General features: G+C 43.6%; 1 protein-coding gene across 2 annotated transcripts; it reads left to right on the top strand.

The window, feature by feature from the left end:
* Nucleotides 1-630: 630 nt before the first annotated feature.
* Nucleotides 631-19140, top strand: LOC100613635 (pregnancy-specific beta-1-glycoprotein 7). Of its 2 annotated transcripts, none has more exons than XM_054673900.2 (7): nucleotides 631-848; nucleotides 2090-2455; nucleotides 8093-8371; nucleotides 11094-11372; nucleotides 11775-12029; nucleotides 16999-17082; nucleotides 18996-19140. In XM_054673900.2, the coding sequence occupies exons 1-6, from the start codon at nucleotides 719-721 to the stop codon at nucleotides 17049-17051; spliced, it is 1362 nt and encodes a 453-aa protein (XP_054529875.1). In that variant the 5' UTR covers nucleotides 631-718; the 3' UTR covers nucleotides 17052-17082; nucleotides 18996-19140. The 2 variants fall into 2 exon arrangements, with proteins under 2 accessions (XP_054529875.1, XP_512707.5); XM_512707.9 differs by having other exon boundaries at nucleotides 633-848; nucleotides 18928-19140.
* The last annotated feature ends 2859 nt before the right edge of the window (nucleotides 19141-21999 follow it).

Below are 21999 nucleotides of genomic sequence, written 5' to 3'. Positions count from 1 at the left end.
CTTTGACTATGGGACTCACAGCCCCCAAAGAGCAACCAGCACAGGCCTCTCCTCCCAAGAGGCATGAGAGATTCACCCTGCACAACTCCAGGTAGGACACTTTCCTCTGGGACACCCAGGTCCTCAATGTCCATCCTTGGAAGCTGCAGCCAAGCTAGACACGATTAGAGAAAGGAAGGGTCCTTCTCACCAGGCAACACACAGCTCACCCACAGCACAATGGGGCGTCATTCTGACAGGGACCTGGTGCGGCTCCAGCCTCCTGCACTGCAAGGGAGAGCCAGATGGGGATGAAAGAGGGCAAAGGGCATGAATGTGCACCCCAACCGAGACCCATGGGGACACCTGGAGGCTGAGGCCCAGGACTATGCTTGCCCAACCTGCAGGGTATGTGTGTGACTGTGGGTCTGTGTGTGTCTCTTCTGTGTGTGGGGGTGTGTGTGTGTGTGTGTGTCTGTGTGTGTTTGTGTGTCTGCACAAAGTGTGTTTTGAGGTTTGGTGAAAGAATCACTGCTGAAAAAGGCAGAGGCCTCCACAATTCCCAGGGACCTGAAACACAGACAAAAGGAAAAACAGAAGGAGGGACAAGGAGGCAGGATGTAGAGAGGAGGGGACAGAGAGGTGTCCTGGGCCTAACCCCGCCCATGAGCCTGAGAAGTGCTCCTGCCCCAGGAAGAGGCTCAGCGCAGAAGGAGGAAGGACAGCACAGCCTACAGCCATGCTCAGGAAGTTTCTGGATCCTAGGATCATCTCCACAGAGGAGAACACACAAGCAGCAGAGACCATGGGGCCCCTCTCAGCCCCTCCCTGCACACAGCGCATCAAATGGAAGGGGCTCCTGCTCACAGGTGAGGAGAGAACTTCCTGGGAGAGAACAAGAGGAGGAACCAGAGTGACTGGATGGGGTCTCCTGGAGAGGATGGGGTTCTAAAAAATGAAAGAAGCCAGCACTTTGGGAGGCTGAGGCGGGTGGATCATGAGATCAGGAGTTCACGATCAGTCTGGCCAACACAGCGAAGCCCTGTCTCTACTAAAAATACAAAAATTTAACCAGGTATGGTGGTGTGCTCCTGTAATCCTAGCTACTCGGGAGGCTGAGGCAGGAGAATCACATGAACCAGGGAGGCAGAAGTTGCAGTGAGCCGAGATAGTGCCACTGAATGCCAGCCCGGGAGACAGTACGAGAATCCGTCACAAAAAAAAAAAAAGAAAAAAAGAAAAAAAAGGAAAGAAGTCTCTGTTGATGCCTGGATAGGGGAAAATACACCAGAGAGGGACAGGGGTCGAAATAGGAAAGTCACATTGAACCGGAATTGGTAAGAGGTAGGAAAATCTTAACTGTTCTGTTTTCCTGATTAATCATCAGCGGCCACCACATTTTGAAAAATGATAATAGTAACTATATCAGATGACACTTCAAATAAAAATATAAGCAGGACATGAAACACTGTCCTCAGCAAGAAACCTCAACAATTGGGGGGAAAAAAACACCCAGGGCATGGAGGGCCCTGAGAACTCTCACATCTACAGGAGTCTGCAGCCTGTTCCAGGCACTGGGGTGCAACCAAGATCACAAAAGTCCCTGTCCTCACGGAGCTCACGCTGTCATGGGGAGGAAGACAGACATGCAAAGAGATCTAGAATGTGAGGTCAGGTGTTGAGAAGAACCCTGGAGGTAGCAGAGCAGGGAAAGGTCAGAAAGGGAAGACCCAGGGTCTCTGAAGGAGGTGTCAGGAAAGAAGTCTAAGGATGCCCTGATATGAGCAGGACCTGAGGGCAGTGTGGAGGGGGCCGTGGGGACCCTTGAGGAAGAGGATTCCAAACAGAAAAATGCCAAGGTCAGAAGTGTTGAAGGAATGGGGGTCATGCTGCTGACCTTGACCTAGTAGGACAGTAGAACACACACACATACACACACATAAACACACATGCCCCTTTTGTGTGTGTGTGTGTTTGTGTGTTTGTATGTGTGGGTGTGGGTGTGTATTCAAGGCTGAGGATTGAAGAGACCTTCTCAGGACCCAGGGCCCCATCTTTTCACCCCAATACATAGGTCTCAATATTGACTGCTGCTCTCTCCACCTCCTAGCATCACTTTTAAACTTCTGGAACCCACCTACCATTGCCCAAGTCACGATTGAAGCCCAGCCACCCAAAGTTTCCGAGGGGAAGGATGTTCTTCTACTTGTCCGCAATTTGCCCCAGAATCTTACTGGTTACATGTGGTACAAAGGGCAAATAAGGGACCTCTACCATTACATTACATCATATGTAGTAGACGGTCAAAGAATTACATATGGGCCTACATACAGTGGACGAGAAACAGTATATTCCAATGCATCCCTGCTGATCCAGAATGTCACCCGGGAGGACGCAGGATCCTACACCTTACACATCATACAGCGAGGTGATGGGACTAGAGGAGTAACTGGAAATTTCACCTTCACCTTATACCGTAAGTGATTCCACATGATCCCTGGGTGTTGGGGGACAGGGGTCACTTCTACTTCACACACACAGGATTTTCAGGCCTGGACTGTGCCTGTGTCCCTCTCTGCATTATGTCCCATGCTGGGGTTTGGGCATTTAGTGCAGGACACACACAGAGAAGACAAAGTTCAACAGATCAGAATTCCTTTCCCGCATCCAGACCCTGCAGACACTTGCTGCAGAGGAGGGACAGTCTGATGGGGGGATTCAGCAGGGGGAGATCAGTCTCAGACAAGCACCTCATGCCCTCTTCACAAATTTGACCCTGAGAAAGACCCTGGAAAACTGAGTAGGGCTTGGCCTGAGGGGCCCCCGAGACCCTCAGAGAAGCTCAGCCCTAGAAGCCTCAACCCCAGACCCTTGTCCCTAAATCCTTGCTCCAGATAAAGCTGAGGAGCCTGTGCTGGGGCTGGGTTGTGGCTTCTTGGGCAGGGCTTACTGGGACCAAGGGTTTTCCAGCTGTCTGAAGACTGTGTCTCCTGGAGCTGTTCACCAGCCAGGGCTCAGCCCTCAGAGCCTCATCTGGGCAAGGACAGAGCTTTCTTCACCTGACACTCAGAGTGGAGAGGACAGAAAGACAAGCTTTGTAGGCCATCAGCCAACTGCCTTGGGAGGCTCAGGACAGTCCATAGAAAGTCTAATGTCCCCGGAAGCAGAAACAGAGAAGGTGTACCTGGTAGCACCTTGTCCACAGGGATCTGACGTAAAGGTGCTTTCTCATGGAAGCAAATTAATAATAAATGCTGTTTGTGTGAACACCTCCACTGTGCCAAGCATTAAGTCAGGTGACTGTGAATACATTAACATTTATTCACAGATAGCATGAAAAGCCACAGTCCATTTGCCGTTTAACTTATTTGATTGAGAGAAAACCGAGGCACAGGAAGGCACAGTCACTGAACCAGAGTCACACGAACACAAAGGGGAGATCAGGGTCACATGAGGTCTGTCTGTAGCCACAGGCCCATCCTCTACTCCACCAGAAGTGAGGGCTTACTGGGTTCCAAGCATCCCATACTCATTTATTGGCTCAAATCCTCTCTTCTTAGGCATCCAAACCTCAGAGGAGTGAGAGCAAATGGTCAGCTGATCAGTCTGTACTCCAGAACTAAATCACCTGCCTCAACTGTCAGAATCAGTGCAAAAAAAATGTCCAGGCCTCCCTCTCAGATCTTAACCCCCATCACTGAACCTGAAATCCTGTGTTTCCTAAGTGTTCATGTCACTGTCATGAGAGGATCAAGGAGAGGACCTTGTTTTCTTTCCCCACTCACACCCTGCACCAGCACAGGCCCAGCCAGAGACACACACTCAGGAGCTCTCACATAACAAATGAAGGAATCAAATGAAGAAATGAATGATCCAAAACCTCTTTAGAGACTGGATCTTGGATGCAGAATCCTAGGAGGTTCTAGCCACACCTGTCCCTTGTCCTTCAGAGGCTGACACCCATGTTTCATCCCCCCACTACCTCTTGCCCCTAAAGGCACCCCACCTCATGTAACTCTGAAGCTCTTTGGCCACCGGAGGGTTCTCGGGGCTCCTTGGTCCTGGACTGTGGAGCTGGGGGCACCTGGTCCCTGGGGTCTCTGAAGTCAGTGTCTCCCTCACTGCTCACTGCCATGGTGTCTCTGCCTCTCTCTGCTTCTCTGTGTCCCTCATCTTCCTCCCACTTCATTCTGACTGGCAAGCCCTGTCCTGCACAGCTTCTTCCCCCACCCCTAGGCCTTCCCCAGACACTCCCTCTAATTAGTCTGGCAGTTCTGTTCCCTTCCTGCTAACACTGTGGCCTGGCCCACCTCCCAGGAAATAGGAAAGGTGTAGAAATCACCTGGAGTTGCCACTCCTGCCGGGCTTTATCTCCAGCCAATGTCCCCAGGTCACTAAGAGTATGAGCTTCCAATGTATTCCCATCCAGGGCTCTTTCCCTTTGTGAGGCTGACCTGTGGACAAGACCATGGGACAGGGATAGGCAGTTCCTCCATCCACTGTTATCATTGCCAGACAAGTTCTTCTGGCCTTCTGCACACACAGACACACACACACAAAAAAAATTATTGAAATGGTGGTTTGTAGTAAAGAAAGATTTTAATGACTCCAAGTCTGCCAAACAGGAGGACAGAGGTTTATTATTACTCAAATCAGCCTCCCCAGTGGATCAGGTGTTAGACATTTCCAAGGATGATTTCAGGGACACAGGACTAAAAAATGAGTACTGCTGATTGTTTGGTGATGGAATCATGCAGGCGGAGGTAAATGAACTGTTTGTGCTTGAATCCACCTCTAGGTAGGGAGCACATGACTGGCTGAGCCATTAGTCATGGGTATGGATGAGGTCAGCCAGTTGCCAGAATGCAAAAGAATGAGAAACATCTCAAAAGACTAATCTCATGTTCTACAATAGTGATGTTATCTATAGGAGCAATTAGTTACAAATTTTGTAAACTCTGGCCAAATGACATTTGATCAGTCAGGGATTATAGAAACTGTGCCTACATTGTAGCAGAATTCGGTTCCCTCCTATAATCTCAATCTCATGGTCTTTCACTAGTTTTAGAAAGGCAGCCCCTGGGCAAAGTAAGGGTGTTAGTTTTATGGAGGAACTATTATCTTTCTTGTTTCAAAGTTAAACCATAAACTAAATTCCTCCCAAGGTTAGCCTGGCCTATGCCCAGGAATGAGTGAGGACAGCCAGCCTGAGACTAGATGCCAGATGGAGTCAGCCATGCTAGTTTCCTGTCACTGTTGTAATCTTTGCTCTGACTCACCAGGGAGTCAGAGGCTGGACAGGCCTGCAGTCCCCAAAGCCCATGGGCTCATTTCACTCGTGACTCCATCCTCAACCTGCTATGGAGCTCACATTCTCCAGTCACTTCCTAGAGACTTCTGGCATCCTGTCAGGCATATAACAAGCTTGAAATTTGTCACTCGGTTCTAACGCTAAGTAAAAAGCTGAACAAACTCAAAAGTCAACAACTCGTTAAAATCCTTCAGAGATGGCTGGGCACAGTGGCTCACGCCTATAATCCCAGCACTTTGGGAGGCCAAGGTGGGCACAAGGTCAGGAGATAGAGACCATCCTGGCTAACATGGTGAAACCCCGTCTCTACTAAAGATACAAAAAATTAACTGGACTTGGTGGTAGGGGCCTGTAGTGCCAGCTACTTGGGAGGCTGAGGCAGGAGAATGGCATGAACCCGGGAGGCGGAACTTGCAGTGAGCTGAGATCATGCCACTGCACTGCAGCCGGGGTGACTGAGTGAGACTCTGTCTCAGAAAATAAAAAATGCTGTTAGAGAAATGAAGCATGCTTTTGATGCTTACTGGTAGACTGCACACAGCTGAGGAAAGAATCCCTAGCTTGAGGATGTGTCAATAGAAACTTCCAAAACTGAAACAAGAAAGTTCAAAAAGAGTGGGGGAAAAAAGTGGAACAACATATTCGATTTCATATTTAATATTTTGTTTTGACAATAGCAATTTTTAAATTTCTTTGTTGTGGGACAACTACAAAGGCCGTAACCTACAAGTAATGGGAATACTGGTGGTTTTGGGGACCAGCTGGAGGTGGCCAGGTGGGTGCTATCTGATGGTATTACTGCCTGTGCCACATACAACTGTTTCCTCATGATGATGCTGCTTTCATAATTTCGAGTTCTTCCTGTGGGGAGACACAAGAGCCATTGGAATCTCACTTAGACTCTTCCTAATTCACACAAACTTAAACTCTAGTGTTATTTCTTGAACTCAAGAGAAAACGAAGAAAGTATTTCACATACCTGCTTTCGGCTCCTCCCGATGTTTTCTAACTCGGCACAGAAAGCAGAAGCAGGGAGTTCTTTCTATATTTACTAACATAACACACATGACTTCTTTTAATTTGGCATCATTCCTCCCTTTATGTAATTGACGCACTGACCCGTTTTGTCCTTTTAACGGGACTCTCTCTACTTAAGGAGTTGCTAATTTCAAATCACCTTTGGCATCCTTCTTTGAGCATAATGTGATCCTGCTGGAATTCATGGCACACCTAAACCTTATTTTGGTCTCAAGAGAAATACTACTACCAGCAATTGATCTTAGATGTTTGGACCATCAGTAAAAATTCCCACTTATGAAAACATTTCAATGTTTCCTCCAAATTTTTTTTTTGTTACTAGAGTCAGAACATAACATGAGGTCTAAAGTCCTGACAACTTTTTATGGGAAAATTACAGTATTACAAATTGAGCATCGGAAATCCAGAAATCCACAATCTGAAATGCTCAAAACTCAACATTTCTGACCACTGATGTGATGCTAAAAAGAAGTGCTCACTGGCGCATTGTGGATTTTAAATTTTTCAGATTTGGGATGCTAAACCAGTACATGTACTGCAAATATTCCAAAATAAAAAAATAATTAGAGATCCAAAACACTTTGTTTTAAGCTTTCTGCATAAGGAGCACTTTATCTGTATGAACTTTAGGCATGAAGCTGTACAGGAGATCTCTAGAACCTCCTCATCCCGCATAACTGAAACCGCACACCCATGGAACAACGCTCTATTCCCCTGATCCCAGCTCCTGCAAACTACTATTCTACTTTCTGATTCACTCTGGAATCCACTGATATCAGGTACATAGAGTAGTCAAACTCAGAATCAGAGAGTAGAATGTCTAATGAGAGAAAATATCTGCAAGACTTCTTCCCAAATATTGGTCTAATATCCACCAAACACATATGGTCCATGAGGGCCAGACTTCCATCATCAGTTCATGTTTGCCCTTTCCACCAGCCAGTTCTGCATTTGCAAAGATCCACATGTATTTCCAGAAAGATCCACATGGTCTTCACCTGCCCTCTACAGGGGGAAGGGAGCATCATAGACCCAGAACAGGGAACATGGTCTTGGTCCAAAGCTATCAGCTCTTGCCTATCCCCTTCACTCTTTGTAGGTCATTCCTTGGACTCTGCTCTATCTTTAGAGGTCACTGGCTCAAGTCAGTCACTATGAGACACCTGGGAAAACTGCGCCACCTTGTGGCTCCACTGCCTGATGACTGAACTGACCTCCAGGCTTGACTCTGGTCTCCCCTGTGTTATTTATGCTGAAGTACCCAGTCCCAGGCCAGGCTTTCCAGTACCCAAAGGGTTTAAGGACAATGGGAAGTTCCATCATCCATCTCTAGGATGTCCTTGGGAAGGGAAGCTGATGAGAAAACATGCCTCGGGGGCAAAGTAAGACTGAAGCTAAGAAGATTCCAGCACTGCATGCTCCAAGTGAGGACCACAAGGTGGGCCAGGCAGGCAGTTGGAGACAGAGGGACTCAGAGAGGCACCAGGGGCTGTGACTGCCGGTCCTGTGTCTTTCCATGACCCAATGCTGCTGCTCAATTCACACTTGAGAAAGTCTGTGCTTCTCCCACATAAAGCAGGCAGCCTCACAATCTCTGAGCCCTCAGATTGCCATGCATCTGTCTTGCAACACACACACACCTGCCATGGGTTTTTAAGGACTTGGGTGGGCTGAGAGGTTGGAAATGCCAACTCTGATTGAAAAATGCCTTTGGAGGAATCAAAGGTGCCACACAGGGCAATCTTCTCTCTGTTTTCTGCACAGTGGAGACTCCCAAGCCCTCCATCTCCAGCAGCAAATTAAACCCCAGGGAGATCATGGAGGGTGTGGTCTTAATCTGTGATCCTGCGACTCCGAACGCAAGCTACCTGTGGTGGCTGAATGGTCAGAACCTCCCTACGACTCAAAGGTTGCAGTTGTCCAAAACCAACAGGACCCTCTTTATATTTGGTGCCACAAAGTATACTGCAGGACCCTATGAATGTGAAATACGGAACCCAGTGAGTGCCAGCCGCAGTGACCCATTCACCCTGAATCTCCTCCGTGAGTATCTTCTGTTCCTCTGTGGGCCACGCTGCCATCCCAAATACACATGGCCAGAGGCCAGGCCTCTCAGTCCCTCTCAGGTCAAAGTACAGAGACCTTTACCCCTGGACATCAAAGCTGGCCATGACTTTCTGCCCCAGGCAAACCAGAGTAGGCCTAGGCTTGATCCACAATAGGAGAAAAGAGGCTGCTCCTGTCATGGGAGACTCACGGTCCATAGCTTGTGATGGGAGAAACAGGTGAATGTCTCACTCTCCAGATCAGTGAACACAGCAGGGATTTTGTTGGGACTTCACTGTTGCGACTTGGCTCACGGGGTCACTGTGGCCCTTCCACAGACCAGGATTTTCCCTTCCCTCTGACAATATCACCTGTGACTTTATTCTCTTTGCTCCAGATGGCCTGGATGCCCCCACCATTTCTTCCTCATACACCTATTACCATACAAGGGAACTCCCCAAGCTCTCCTGCCTCACAGGCTCTCACCCACTAGCAGAGCATTCTTGGCTGATTGATGGGAAGTTCCAGCAATCAGCACAAGTGTTCTTTATACCCCAAATCACCAAAACATAGAGGGGTCTATGTCTGTTTCATCCGTAACTCAGCCACTGGTGGAACAAATCTCATAATCAAGAGGATCATAGTTCCTGGTGAGTGGATCCCTGGAGGATTGGCAATATGTTTTCCAGTGAAGTCTATCTAGCTATCAGGGAAGAGCCACCTGCCCTCTGCAAAAGGAGAGGGAAAATCAAAACCAGGGAAGGGAATATGTTTCTGCTCCAAAACCACCAGCTTTTGCCTGTCCCTTTCACTCTTTCTAGATCATTCTTTAGACTATACACTAACAATGAACTATCTGAAGGGAAATTAAGAAATGAATTTCAATTCACATTAACATCAAAAGGAATAAACTATTTTGGAATAAGTTTAACCAAAAAGGTCAAATGATTATACCCTGAAAACTACAAAACATTGCTGAAAGAAATTAAATGCGATATCAATATACGGAAAGACATTTCATTTTCATGGATTGGAAGAGTCAATATTGTTAGAAAGACAATACTACCCAAAGTGAGTTGCAGATTCAATGCAACCCCTAGCAGAATCGCAGTAAAATTTTTTGCAGAATCAGAAAACTCTGTCCTAAATCTGACCTGACAGGCTGTTTTTAATGACTGCCACAACACAAACACTGAGAAAAAGATGATGCAGCCATGAAAAGGTGGAAAGTTCTGATGACATAGAAAATAGCAATCAGGCTTTCTCACATCCCAAAACCTTCAAAAACATACGAGTGCAGCATGGCCAGTATGGAATTGACTAAAAACTAATCACCAAGCTAGAAATGTGGTGAGAAAAAAAAAGGGCAAGAATATCTTTGGCTTATCACCTCCCACTTTTGCCTACTAATCTGATGCTGAAAAGAAATGCTCACTGGAGCATTTTAGATTTTGAATCTTTCAGATTTGGGATGCTAAACCAGTAAGTATATGACAAATATTTCAGAATCAAAAAATGTCAGAAATCCAAAACACTTTTTGTCCTAAGTCTTATGCATAAGAAATATGCAGTCTGTGTGAACTATAGGCATCAAGCTCTACAGCAGTTTTCTAGATCCTCCCCACCTTGCATAACTGAAACTGCACACCCATGAGCAATTTCTGATTCTCCCCACACCCAGCTCCTGGAAACCAGCAGTCTCTTCTCATATTCACTCTGGAATCCACTTACATGAGTCCCCTAGAGTAGTTGAACCCATGGAATCACAGAGTAGAATGTCCAATGAAAGAAAATATTTGCAAAACTTCTCTCCAAATTTGTCTCATATCCATCAAACACACATGGTCCATGAGGACCAGATTTCCAGCAGTTCATTCCCACCCTTTCCACCAATCAGTTCTGCATATGCAAATGTCCACATGTATTTCTGGAAAGATCCACATGGTCCTCACCTGCCCTCTGCAGAAGGAGAGGAAAGTTGAACGCAGGACAGGCAACATGGTTCTGCTCCAAAGCCTCCAGCTCTTGCCTGTCCCCTTCACTCTTTCTAGATCATTCCTTGCACTCTGCTCTATCTTTAGAGGTCACTGGTTCAAGTAAGTCATCATGAAACACCTGCAAAAAACTGCCCCACCTTGTGCCTCCACTGCCTGTAGACTGAACTGACCTCCAGGCTTCACTATGGTCTCTGCTGTGTTATTTTTGCTGAAACATCCAGTCCCAGGCCAGGCTGCTCAGTATCTTCAGGGTTGCAGGACAAGGGAAGTCCCATTATTACTCATCTCTAGAATGTCCTTGGAAATGGAAGCTGCAGAGAAATCACGTCTAGGGGGGCAAAGTAGGATGGAATTTGGAAGGGGCCCAGCAGTTGCATATTCCAGGTAAGGAACCCAAGGTGAGCCAGCCAGTCAACTGATTAGGGAGGGACTGGGAGGGGTACCAGGGGCTGTGACTCCTACTGATGTGTCTGTCCATGACCCAACACTGCTGCTCAATTGACACTTGAGAAAGTCTATGCTTCCCTAAGACAGAGCAGGCGGCCTCACAGTCTTTCAGCCCTTAGATCATCATGCATCTGTCTTGTGACACATGCACCAGCTATTGGCTTTCAAGGACTCACGTGGGATGACAGGTGGGAGATGCCAACTCTGATTGAAGGATGCCTGTGGAGGAATCAAAGGTGCCACACAGGACAATCTTCTCTCTGTTATCCACACAGCGAAGCTGCCCAAGCCCTACATCACCATCAACAACTCAAAACCCAGGGAGAATAAGGATGTCTTAGCCTTCACCTGTGAACCTAAGAGTGAGAACTACACCTACATTTGGTGGCTAAATGGTGAGAGCCTCCCGGTCAGTCCCAGGGTAAAGCGACCCATTGAAAACAGGATCCTCATTCTACCCAGTGTCACGAGAAATGAAACAGGACCCTATCAATGTGAAATACGGGACCGATATGGTGGCATCCGCAGTGACCCAGTCACCCTGAATGTCCTCTGTGAGTATCTTTTGTTCCTCTGTGGGCCAGGACACCAGCTTAAATCCAAATGACCACAAGCCAGTCCTCTCAGTCTTTCTCCGGTCCAAGTACAGACACCTTTACTTCTGGACATCCGAGCTGGCCATGACTCCCTGCCCTGGGAAATCCTGGGTTGGCACAGCCTTAACCAAGAATATAAGGGGAGTGGACGCTCTTGTCATGGGAGACTTGGTGCCCATAGCTTGTGATGGGGGAGAAACAGGTGAATACCTCAGGCTTCAGCTCAGTGAACATAAAGGGGGTTCGGCTGGGACTTGAGGGTGTGTCTTGGCTCAGAGGGTCACTGTGTCCCTTTAAGAGACCAGGAGCATCCCCTTCCCTCAGATGACATCACCTGTGGCTTTATTCTCTTTGCTCCAGATGGTCCAGACCTCCCCAGAATTTACCCTTCATTCACCTATTACCGTTCAGGACAAAACCTCGACTTGTCCTGCTTCGCGGAATCTAACCCACCGGCACAGTATTCTTGGACAATTAATGGGAAGTTTCAGCAATCAGGACAAAAGCTCTCTATCCCCCAAGTTACTACAAAGCATAGAGGGCTCTATGCTTGCTCTGTTCATAACTCAGCCACTGGCAAGGAAAGCTCCAAATCCATGACAGTCGAAGTCTCTGGTAAGTGGATCCCAGCATCCTTGGCAATAGGGTTTTAGGTGGAGTCTATCTGGCTTTCAGAGAAGAGTTAGGAAAACATTTGTATTCCCAGCCTGTGTCCCATGGGCACAAGCAAATCCCAAATTCTCCTCCTGAACCCTCCCAATTTGTCTCTACACACTCTCTTCTTGTGTTTGTTTTCTCATGGCTGACCTTGTGTCTGTCCTAAGAAAGTTAGGGAGGGGGCTTTATCAGCCCTGAGCCCTATGTGGTAGAAGAGACTTCAGAGAGGGATGAGAAGGAGAGTCCTCAAGATCAAGTTGCTTCTCGATGTCACCAACACATCCCCTTCTGCCACGTCTTTGTTTTCTTGTACCTCTTCCATGAGCTAAAAGGAACATCTGAGGCTTTGAAACAAGCTCACGCTTTTCCCCCAAATGAGAGGAGGAAGCCCCTTGGGTGAGGGAGGAGCAGCTCAGACTCTGCTTCCTGCTCTGCTCCGGGCTCCTCTGGTGACTGGCCCTGCCTGATTCCACCTGGGGTGGGACCAGCATGTGTGGAGAAAGAGCCCTGGTGGCCTGTCCTGAATTTGGCTAAATCGAGTTGCCAGTTGAAGCCAAGCCTCCCCTGGGCCAGGCTGCAGGGAAATAAGAAGAGAGGGAGCCTCAGGGCAGACTCCTGAGCTGCGTCCTGGCTCCGAAGTCACCGGCTGTATGAGGCTGTGGGCACAGCATGTGGGACACAGCACGGAGGATAGTGACTGATGCAGAGCTGGAGAAATAAGGAGATTCACCCCTGGGGCTCTGCATGGCAGGAAAGGGGCAGTGCCAAAAAGTGTGTAATTATAGAGAGGGTAAGACTACCAGACACTTTATATATATCTAATATAAGACTTACCATTAACTATTTCTAAGTGTGCAATTTAGTGTTGTGTAACCATCACACTATCCATTTCCAGAACTTTGTCCTCTTACCATATTAAACCTCTGTACCCAATAAACAGTAACTCACTCCTTCTCCCCATAACCCTTAGCACACACCATTCTACATTCTGTCTCTATGTAACTGGCTATTCTAACTGTCTTTTATAAATGGAATTATATGATAATTATCCTTTTGTGTCTGGCTTATTTCAGTTAGCATAATATCTTTAAGGTTCATTCATTTTGCATGATGTATTGGAATTTTATTCCTTGTTAAGATTGAATTACATTTTAATTGTAGATACACCTTATTTGCCTACCCACTTATCTTTCAATGGACTTTTCAGTTGTTTCCATTTTTTGGCTAGTGTGAGTAATGCTTCTCTGAACATCAGAGTACAAATATTTCTTCAAATTTCTTTCAATTCTATGGAGAGTATGTCCAGAAATGGAATTGCTGGATCAAATGGTAATTTATTGTTTAATTTTTTGAGAAACAGCCACACCACTTTTTACAGTGGCTATAACATTTCCCATTCCCATCAAGTGTGTGAGGTGGTGTAACATTGTGGTTTTGATTTGCATATCTCTAACTATTCATGATGCTGAGGAACGTTGCAGGGGCTTATTCGATATTTGTATATCTTCCTTGGAGAAAACTCCATTTTAATCCTTTGTTCATTTTTTAATTGGGTTTTTGGATGTCTGCTGTTGTTGACTTGTAGCTTTTCATGTATTCTGGAAATTAATTTCTTATCACACATATAATTTGAAAATATTTTTATCATTTCATGGGTTGCCTTTTTACTTTCCTGATAATGTTCTTCAATATACAAAAGGTTTTGATTTTTGTGAAGTCCAATTTATCGATTTTGTTGCCTATGCTTTTGTTGTTACAACCAAGAAATCATTGGGAAATCCAGTATCATGAACCTTTTCTTCTAAGAGTTGTATAGTTTTTGCTCTTACATTTAGATCTTTCATGTATTGTGGGTTAATTTTTGTACATGGTGTTAGGTAAAGGTTCCACTCTTCTTGCCCTTGGATATCCAGCTTTTCCAATATCATTTGGTGAGAACACTGTCCCTTCCCCATTGAACGATCTTGGCACACTCGATGAAAATCATTTGGCCATATATGCAAGCATTTCTTTCTAGGTTATTATATTTCATTAATTTCTATGTCCTCCTTTATGCCAGCACCACACTGTATTGATTACTGGGGCTTTGTAGTAAATGCTGAAATCAGGAAGTGTGAGTCCACCAGCTTCATTCTTCCTCTTCAAAGCTGTGTGTCTATTTAGAGTCATGAGATGCAATATAAATTTTAGGACAGATTTTTCTTTTTCTGCAAAAATGTCACTGAGATTCTGATAGGAATTGTATTGAATCTGCAGCTCACTTTGGGTAGCACAGTCCTCCTAACAAAATCGAGTCTTCCAATTCATGAACACAAAATGTCTTTCAATTTATTGATGTCTTCTTTCATTTCTTTCAGCAATATTTTGTAGATTTCAGGTATAATCATTTCACCTCTTTGGTTAAACTTATTCCTAAATATTTTATTCTTTTTGATGTTAATAGAAATTGAATTTTTTTTTCTTAATTTCCCTTCAGATTGTTCATGGTTAGGGTATTGAAATACAACTGATGTTTGAATGTTGATTTTGTATTGTGCAACATTACTGAATTTATTTATTAGTTCTAATAGATTTGTTCCATCTTTAGGATTTTCTACATATAAGTTCAAGTTATCTGTAAACAGAAATAATTTTACTCCTTCCTTCCAATTTGAATGTCTTTTTTAAAATTCTTGCCTAATTTTTCTGACTAGACCTTTCAATATTATATTGAATAAAAGTGTCAAAAGCAGGCATCCTTGTCTTGTTCCTGCTCATACAGGGAAAGCTTTCAGTCTTTCTCTATTGAGTATGATGCTAGCATTGGGTTTTTCACATATTGCCTTTATGTTGAGGTGGTTTCCTTCCATTCTTAGAATGTTTTTATTATGAACAAATACTGAATTTCATCAATTACTTTTATTGATTCAATCTTATTGATTATAGTTCTATTCATATATTTGTGTGTTTCTAAGAGTTTGTCTACTTCATATAGGTTATCCAATTTATTGGCATACAATTATTTATACTACTTTCATAATCATTATTTTATTAGAATTGGTAGTAATCGCTTCATTTTTCTTTTTTTTTTTTTTTTTTTTTTTTTTTTTGAAGAGAGAGAGACAGGCTGTCACTCTGTAGGCCAGCCCAGGATGGAATACAGTGGTGTGACTATGGCTCACTGCAGCCTCAACCTCCTGGGCTCAAGCAATTCTCCTTCTTCAGCCTCCCAAGATTCTAGGACTACAGGTGCATGTCACCATGCCCAGCTAATTGGTTTTTTATTTTTTGTAGAGACAGCATCTCCCAAGGTTAACTATGGTGGCCCAAACACCTGGTCTCAATAAATCCTTCTGCTGTGACCTCCCAAAGTGCTAGGATTAAAACATGACCCACCATGCTCAGAGTCCATTTTCATTTCTGATTTTAGTAATTTTAAACTTTTCTCTTTTTTTCTTAGTCAATCTAGTTAATGGTTGTCAATTTTGTTAATTTCATTTTGAAGAATCAACTTTTGGTTTCAGTAATTTCCTCTATTATTTTTCCATTCTCCATTTTATTTATATCCACTCTAATCCTTCTTATTTCCCTCATTCACTGTGCTTGGGTTTAGTTTGTTCTTCTTTCATATCCTGAAGTATTAAAGTAGGTTGTTGACCTGAGATCTTTCTTCTTTTTTAATATAAGAGTTTACAGTTATAAATTTCTTGCACAAGACTCAACTTCTCTGAACCTCTGATTCCTCACCTGAAAACTGCAATGAGACTATTTTCTTCATACCATTCTTTTAAAGGTTTAATGCAGTCACTGAAAAAAAGATGCCACACACAGAGGAACCAATGTCAGCTACCATATTACTACCATTATCATTAGCCTTGAGGTCAAATAGTCCTAGAATCAAATCTCAGATCCACCTGTCACTAGCCATATGACACCAGGAAAGATTTTACACCACGCTAAGCTTCTGTCTTTTCATCGGCAAAATGGAAATAATGTCTACCTGACAGGGTTATTGTGTGGCTTAAATGAGATACAGGGAAAGTATTGAGCACAGGGCCTGGCACATAGGAAGTGCACCTCAACAGTATCTTCCTTTTTGCATATATATGGAAAAAGAGGTAACACATAAAACACTAGAACATGGCTACTGACTACTTGTGGGACAGAAAGAAAAAAAGCTAAGTGCAAAGAATCAAGCCTGGTATGTTAGTTTTTACTAACTGAGATGCATCCAAGATGGGATTAGACATACAAGATAATTTATCAGGGAAGACACCTGTGAGGGAATGTGGGGCAGGCATGAAGGTAGTATGGGAGAACCCGCAGACCACTATGCAGAGCTGATTCCTGTGAAAAGGAAAGAGAAAGAAGTTTTAGGTACCAATGCAGTTCTAAGAGTTTTTGCAAGGCTGATGGGGAATCCTCCAACCAGTCACCCATTAGAGTTAAAGAGAGCCTCAGAGAACTAGGCTTGCTTTCATGCCCTTCCCGGGAGCCTGTAGGAAAGAAGCTTTCTGTGCAAAGGAGGTGGTGAATTTGAAATGTACTGATCTGGGCCTTCTGTAAATCAGGCGCCTGTCATGGAGACCTGGCAGGGTCTCATTCATGACTGCCACAACAGAGACACTGAGAAAAAGATGCAACCATGAAAAGGTGGCAAGTTCTAATGACATAGAAAATAGCAATCAGCCTTTCTTATGTCTGAAAGCCTTCCAAATATCTGAGTGCAGTAGAGAATTGACAGAGGACTGATCACCAACCTAGAAGTATGGTGAGAGGGAAAAAAAACTGCAAGAATATAATCATCTCCCATCAATTGTCCAAGAGGAATAATGTAGTCCTTGAAGAAACAATTATAGAGTACCTCATGCTACATGCCTGTTCCTGACGCTCCCCCATGTAAAATAACATCATCTTCATTCCTTCTTTTCTTTTCTTTCCATGACAGCTCCTCCAGGAATAGGACGTCTTCCTTTCTTTACTCCAATAGAGCAGCCGTGATGTCATTTCTGTATTTCAGGAAGACTGGCAGGTATGATGGCCTTTTCTCTTATCCTGGTTCCTGCAGGGCTGACTGCCATGCTTGGGAGAGGGAAAAGACTTATTTGCCTGTATCTGGGACTGGATCTGCTCCTTCCTCCACTAAACTCCTGCTTCTCAGTACTAATTCCTGCAGTTCCCTTTCTCCCTGGCCTTTATGCTCCCTGTACCCCACTGTCTTTTAGACATAATTATCTCCAGCCTCTGCTCATTTGTTTCTCAGATTCAAATGAGAAACACAATTTCACATGATGAAACCCTCTTCGTGATTTTTAACATCTCTCAATAGTGTAATTCTCTCAATTCCCATAAAGCTCAACCACTTCTGAAAGTATTGCTTGACTTCTTGTCTCCAGACTTTGAAACCTTCCTTGCATATGACTGCCTCATTACCTTTCTAAAATCTAGTTAATTCACTTAATCAAGAATCTCCAGGGGTATACACTAGCCTATTTGATAAGTTCACATTTCTTCTATTTACTAAGGCTTCTCACTTCCTTTACCTCTACTTCCCAGTATAATTCCTTCATCCTAATTAGAACTGTCTTCCTACACATCCCTGCCCCTTCACCCATATAGACATAAAATTCTTAGTTCCAATGCTATGTCTAAAAACAGTGAAATCCCTTCCACCATCTGCACTGCAGACTTAACCACACCCTTCATCACAAGCAACATCTGACCTCGTGGAGAACAAAGACTTTAGGATTAACATGTGAACCTGAGACTCAGGACACAACCTATGTGTGGTTGAGATCTTTTCCTGATGACCAGTTCATGTGTTTAAAAAAGATACAGAAATGAAGAAGGCAAGGTCCCTACGCCAGGAGACATAAAGCCTAAGACAGGAAATGAGACCTGAAAATAATCATGATACCAAAATAGAAAAAATTGAATGCCACAAGAAATCAGAGAAATCTGATGGGAAATAGAGCTACACATTGGAATCACTGGAAAACATTTTTAAAAGTGGATGCTCAAGCCCCACCCATTAGTTCCAGTTTAAAGGTCTGGAGAGGGACCCAGGCGTTGGTAATTTTTAAGTCTTCCCTGACACTACTAACATGTAACAAGGATGGAGGACTCTTATTGTAATAGTTAGAACTTAAAATTAAATCAATGATTTTCTGCTGGAAGTACTGGAATTACCTAAGGACCTTTTTCAACATACATAAGACTATACTTTTTTGGTCCTATTTATGAATGGGCTACACCAAGAACTCAGTAATCCTCTTGAGAAACAGAAGCTGAATGGAAAAGCCACCTTATTTTATGTATTAAATTTATAGAAAGCATTTTCAAATAAGGGATAAGTGATGCTAAACCTTCTCTAAATAATATTTATAGGAATGTTAATAATATGAGTATTCTAGGCTGGGCGTGATGTCTCACGCCTGTAATCCCAGCAATTTCGGAGGCCGAGGTGGGCAGATCACGAGGTCAGGAGATCAAGACCATCCTGGCTAACACGGTGAAACCCCATCTCTACTAAAAATGCAAAAACAAAATTAGCCAGGTGTGGTGGCAGGCACCTGTAGCCCCAACTACTCAGGAGCCTGAGGCAGGAGAATGGCATGGACCCAGGAGGCGGAGCTTGCACTGAACTGAGATCGCACCACTGCACTCCAGCCTGGGTGACAGAGTGACACTCCATCTCAAAAAAAAATTTTTTTAATGAGTATTATAAAAATTATATGAAATTTCTGGAAATCAAATATGTTATCGTAGTGTCGTATGCCACAGAAGTAACCGGATTTCTATGTGAGCTGTGTCTTTACCATAATAAATTCTCATTAGATTTTTAACCATAGTCATTTTAAATCTTTGTCATTCCCAGACAGTTGTTTTGATTCTTCCTCAAAGTATTTACAATCAGCTACAGTTCAAAATTGCTTTTTCTTCAAGGAGATTTATGGAAAAGACTATGAAAAGGACTCTTGAATACAAGCTCCTGATAACTTCAAGATCATACCACTGGACTAAGAACTTTCAAAATTTTAATGAACAGGCTGATACCTTCATGAAATTCAAGACAAAGAAGAAAAAAACTCAATTTTATTGGACTAAATAATCAAAAGGATAATGTTTTCATAATTTTCTATTTGAAAATGTGCTGAGTCTTTGAATGTTTTATTCTCCAGATTTGTGAACTTTTTTCCTTGAGCAATTGGTAAAGTATACTTTTGTAAACAAAAATTGAAACATTTGCTTTTGTTCTCTGAGTGCCCCAGAATTGGGAAACTATTCAGGAGTATTCATATGTTTATGGTAATAAAGTTATTTGCACAAGTTCAGTAAGGATCTGCTCTCTTTATAACAGGACACATTTGAAAACATTGGTTATATTACCAAGGCTTTGACTGGGATGTTATATTTGAGAATATACATAGAATAAACCCATAGGGAATGCAGGCAAAGTCTGAAGTGGGCCTTGGTTTGGCTTCCTAGTCTCAAGAGGTTTTTGGAAGTTTCATCTGAGATTCTTATTAAAAACTTCTAGCAAAGCGAAGTTTAAAAAGAGCCTCTATGGTCCATGGCTACTCTTACCGCATTTAGGTAAAAAGTCTGGGCAAGTTCGGTGAGACTCAACCTATTTTGCAAACAAATTCATCCTACTGGAATTATCTTTGGTAAAAATAGAGACTCCTATAGAGAGAAAAACTATGTTGAAAAGCAGAACTGTAGTACACCTGTTACCAGATTGAACCACTGTTCATTATCTTTGAGTATTTATAATCCACTGGTAGACTGGACTGGACCCTGAATTCTTTTAGTTCTTCCAATTCAATTTTCTCCAATGAAATAATTAAGAACAAGAGCGGCTCTGTTCCTGAAGCCATATAAGCTGGAGGTGGACAACTCAATGTAAATTTCATGAGAAAACTCTCATGTCTGAGGTGTGGGCCACTAAGACCTCACCGAATGTTCAACACCATAACTTAGAGACACTCAAACTGCAAACCACGACAACAAGTTGATGACTTTACACTGTGGACAGTTTTCTCGAGATGTCAGAACAAGACTATCAATCATGATGAGACTCTTACCTCTCTTAATTTGTCCTTGCTTATGCCTGTCTCCTTTGCTTCCCAGAATAATGCTGTACTTAGGATTTCACAAGAAGTAGCTACTGAGAGTAAGTTAACAGTGTCAGATATATCATGTCAACCACACTTTTATTTTATAAGATGGAGTTTCGCTCTTGTTGCCCATGCTGGAGTGCAATGGCACATTCTTGGGTCACCGCAACCTCCACCTCCTGGGTTCAAGTGATTCTCCTGCTTCAGCCTCCTGAGTAGCTGGGATTACAGGCATGCATGACCACGCCCAGCTAATTTTGTATTTTCAGTAGAGACAGGGTTTCTCCATGTTGGTCAGGCTGGTCTTGAACTCCCGACCTCAGGGGACCCACATGCCTCAGCCTCCCAAAGTGCTGGGATTACAGGCGTGAGCCACCGCACCCAGCCCACACATTTTTACATAGCAAGAGATCCTTTAGTCCACCCAAAGGCTGACATTAGCTGCATCTGTAACACCAACGTTTTCCTCAAATGTATGGAGTTTTTTTTAGGCTTCCACTTCTATACTTGCCCATTCTCGCTCCGTGTTTTAATTTAACATAGACATGCAATGCTAGATAATAGAATTGCTCTCTATCAGCTGAACAGAGGGGAGCCTGTGCAGCTTCTGACGCTTCTTGTTGCACATGGATAAATACATCGGGTATTACAGAGACTCAGTTGTAAAAATCATTAAATGTGCTGCCTGGTTAAAATGACTAGACTCTTCTGGCTTCTTCTTTGATCTATCCTATTGTAGTTGGTTTGCATCTTGCCTAAGGTGCATATTCCAAACTCGATATTTTCCTCCTGATAGTCATACTGGTAGTCTCCCTCGTGTGGTGCAATCTACAGATGTTTTTATTGGTGTGCCGCCATTCTTGAAATATCAAATGGTTTCTCTTGTGCTGGAATTACAAAAACTCAAAGAAATGTGTGATTTATGGGCCGGGCACAGTGGCTCACATCTGTAATCCCAGCACTTTGGGAGGCCAAGGAAGGCAGATCACAAGGTCAGGAGTTCGAGATCAGCCTGGTCAATATGGTGAAACCCTGTCTCTACTAAAAATACAAAAATTAGCCGGGCATGGTGGCGCGCACCTGTAGTCCTGTAGGGAGAACCCCTGAAACTATTGCTACAGAACAAACGATGAAATGCTCCTTATTATTGTAAATACAAAAGAGCATGCAGGACTGTGTAAATACAATGCCAGGTTGGGCTGCCAGAATGAGCCTACAGCGCGTGATGTGCTTCTGTTATATGGATGGGAGATAGAATTATGAGTTTAGAACATAGATTACAAATGCGACGTGATTGGAATACTTCTGATTTTTGTATAACTCCATTCCAATATAATGAGTCTGTTCACAATTGGGAATCAGTAAAATGCCATTTACAAGGAAGTGAAGATAATTTAAGTTTAGACATAAGCAAGCTAAAAGAACAGATTTTTGAATCTTCTCAAGCACACTTAACTGCTTTACCCAGTGCTGAAGTTTTAGACAGTGTCTCTGAGGGGTTATCTAATCTCAACCCCATTTAACAGGTAAAATCTTTGGGAGGATCCACTATCGTTAATTTTGTTCTGTGTATAATTTGTGCTATTGGTTTGTTGTTAATGTGTAAAATTGGAAAAAAATATTCTTCAATCCAATCGTGATCAGTGCCAAGCTATGATTGCTATGGTTCATTTAAATCAGAGAAAAGGGGGAGATGTAGGGAGACCCCCTGAAACTATTGCTATGGAATAGAAGATGAAATGCTCCTGATTATTGTAAATACGAAATTGCATGCAGGATTGCATAAAGACAAATGCCAGGTTGGACTGCCAGAGTGAGCCAACAGCACG

This window comes from Pan troglodytes, chromosome 20, assembly GCF_028858775.2.
Source record: "Pan troglodytes isolate AG18354 chromosome 20, NHGRI_mPanTro3-v2.0_pri, whole genome shotgun sequence".
NCBI lineage: Eukaryota > Metazoa > Chordata > Mammalia > Primates > Hominidae > Pan > Pan troglodytes.
Note: the sequence above shows the minus strand (reverse complement) of the source record. Positions and strands in the feature narration are given on the sequence as shown.

Excerpts from the sequence above, each read along its gene's own strand:
- LOC100613635 (XM_054673900.2), top strand. The coding sequence starts at position 719 with ATGCTCAGGAAGTTTCTGGATCCTAGGATCATCTCCACAGAGGAGAAC. Across the intron at positions 11,373-11,774 it reads AGTCACCCTGAATGTCCTCT|ATGGTCCAGACCTCCCCAGA; the intron begins GTGAGTATCTTT and ends TCTTTGCTCCAG. Across the intron at positions 12,030-16,998 it reads CATGACAGTCGAAGTCTCTG|CTCCTCCAGGAATAGGACGT; the intron begins GTAAGTGGATCC and ends TTTCCATGACAG.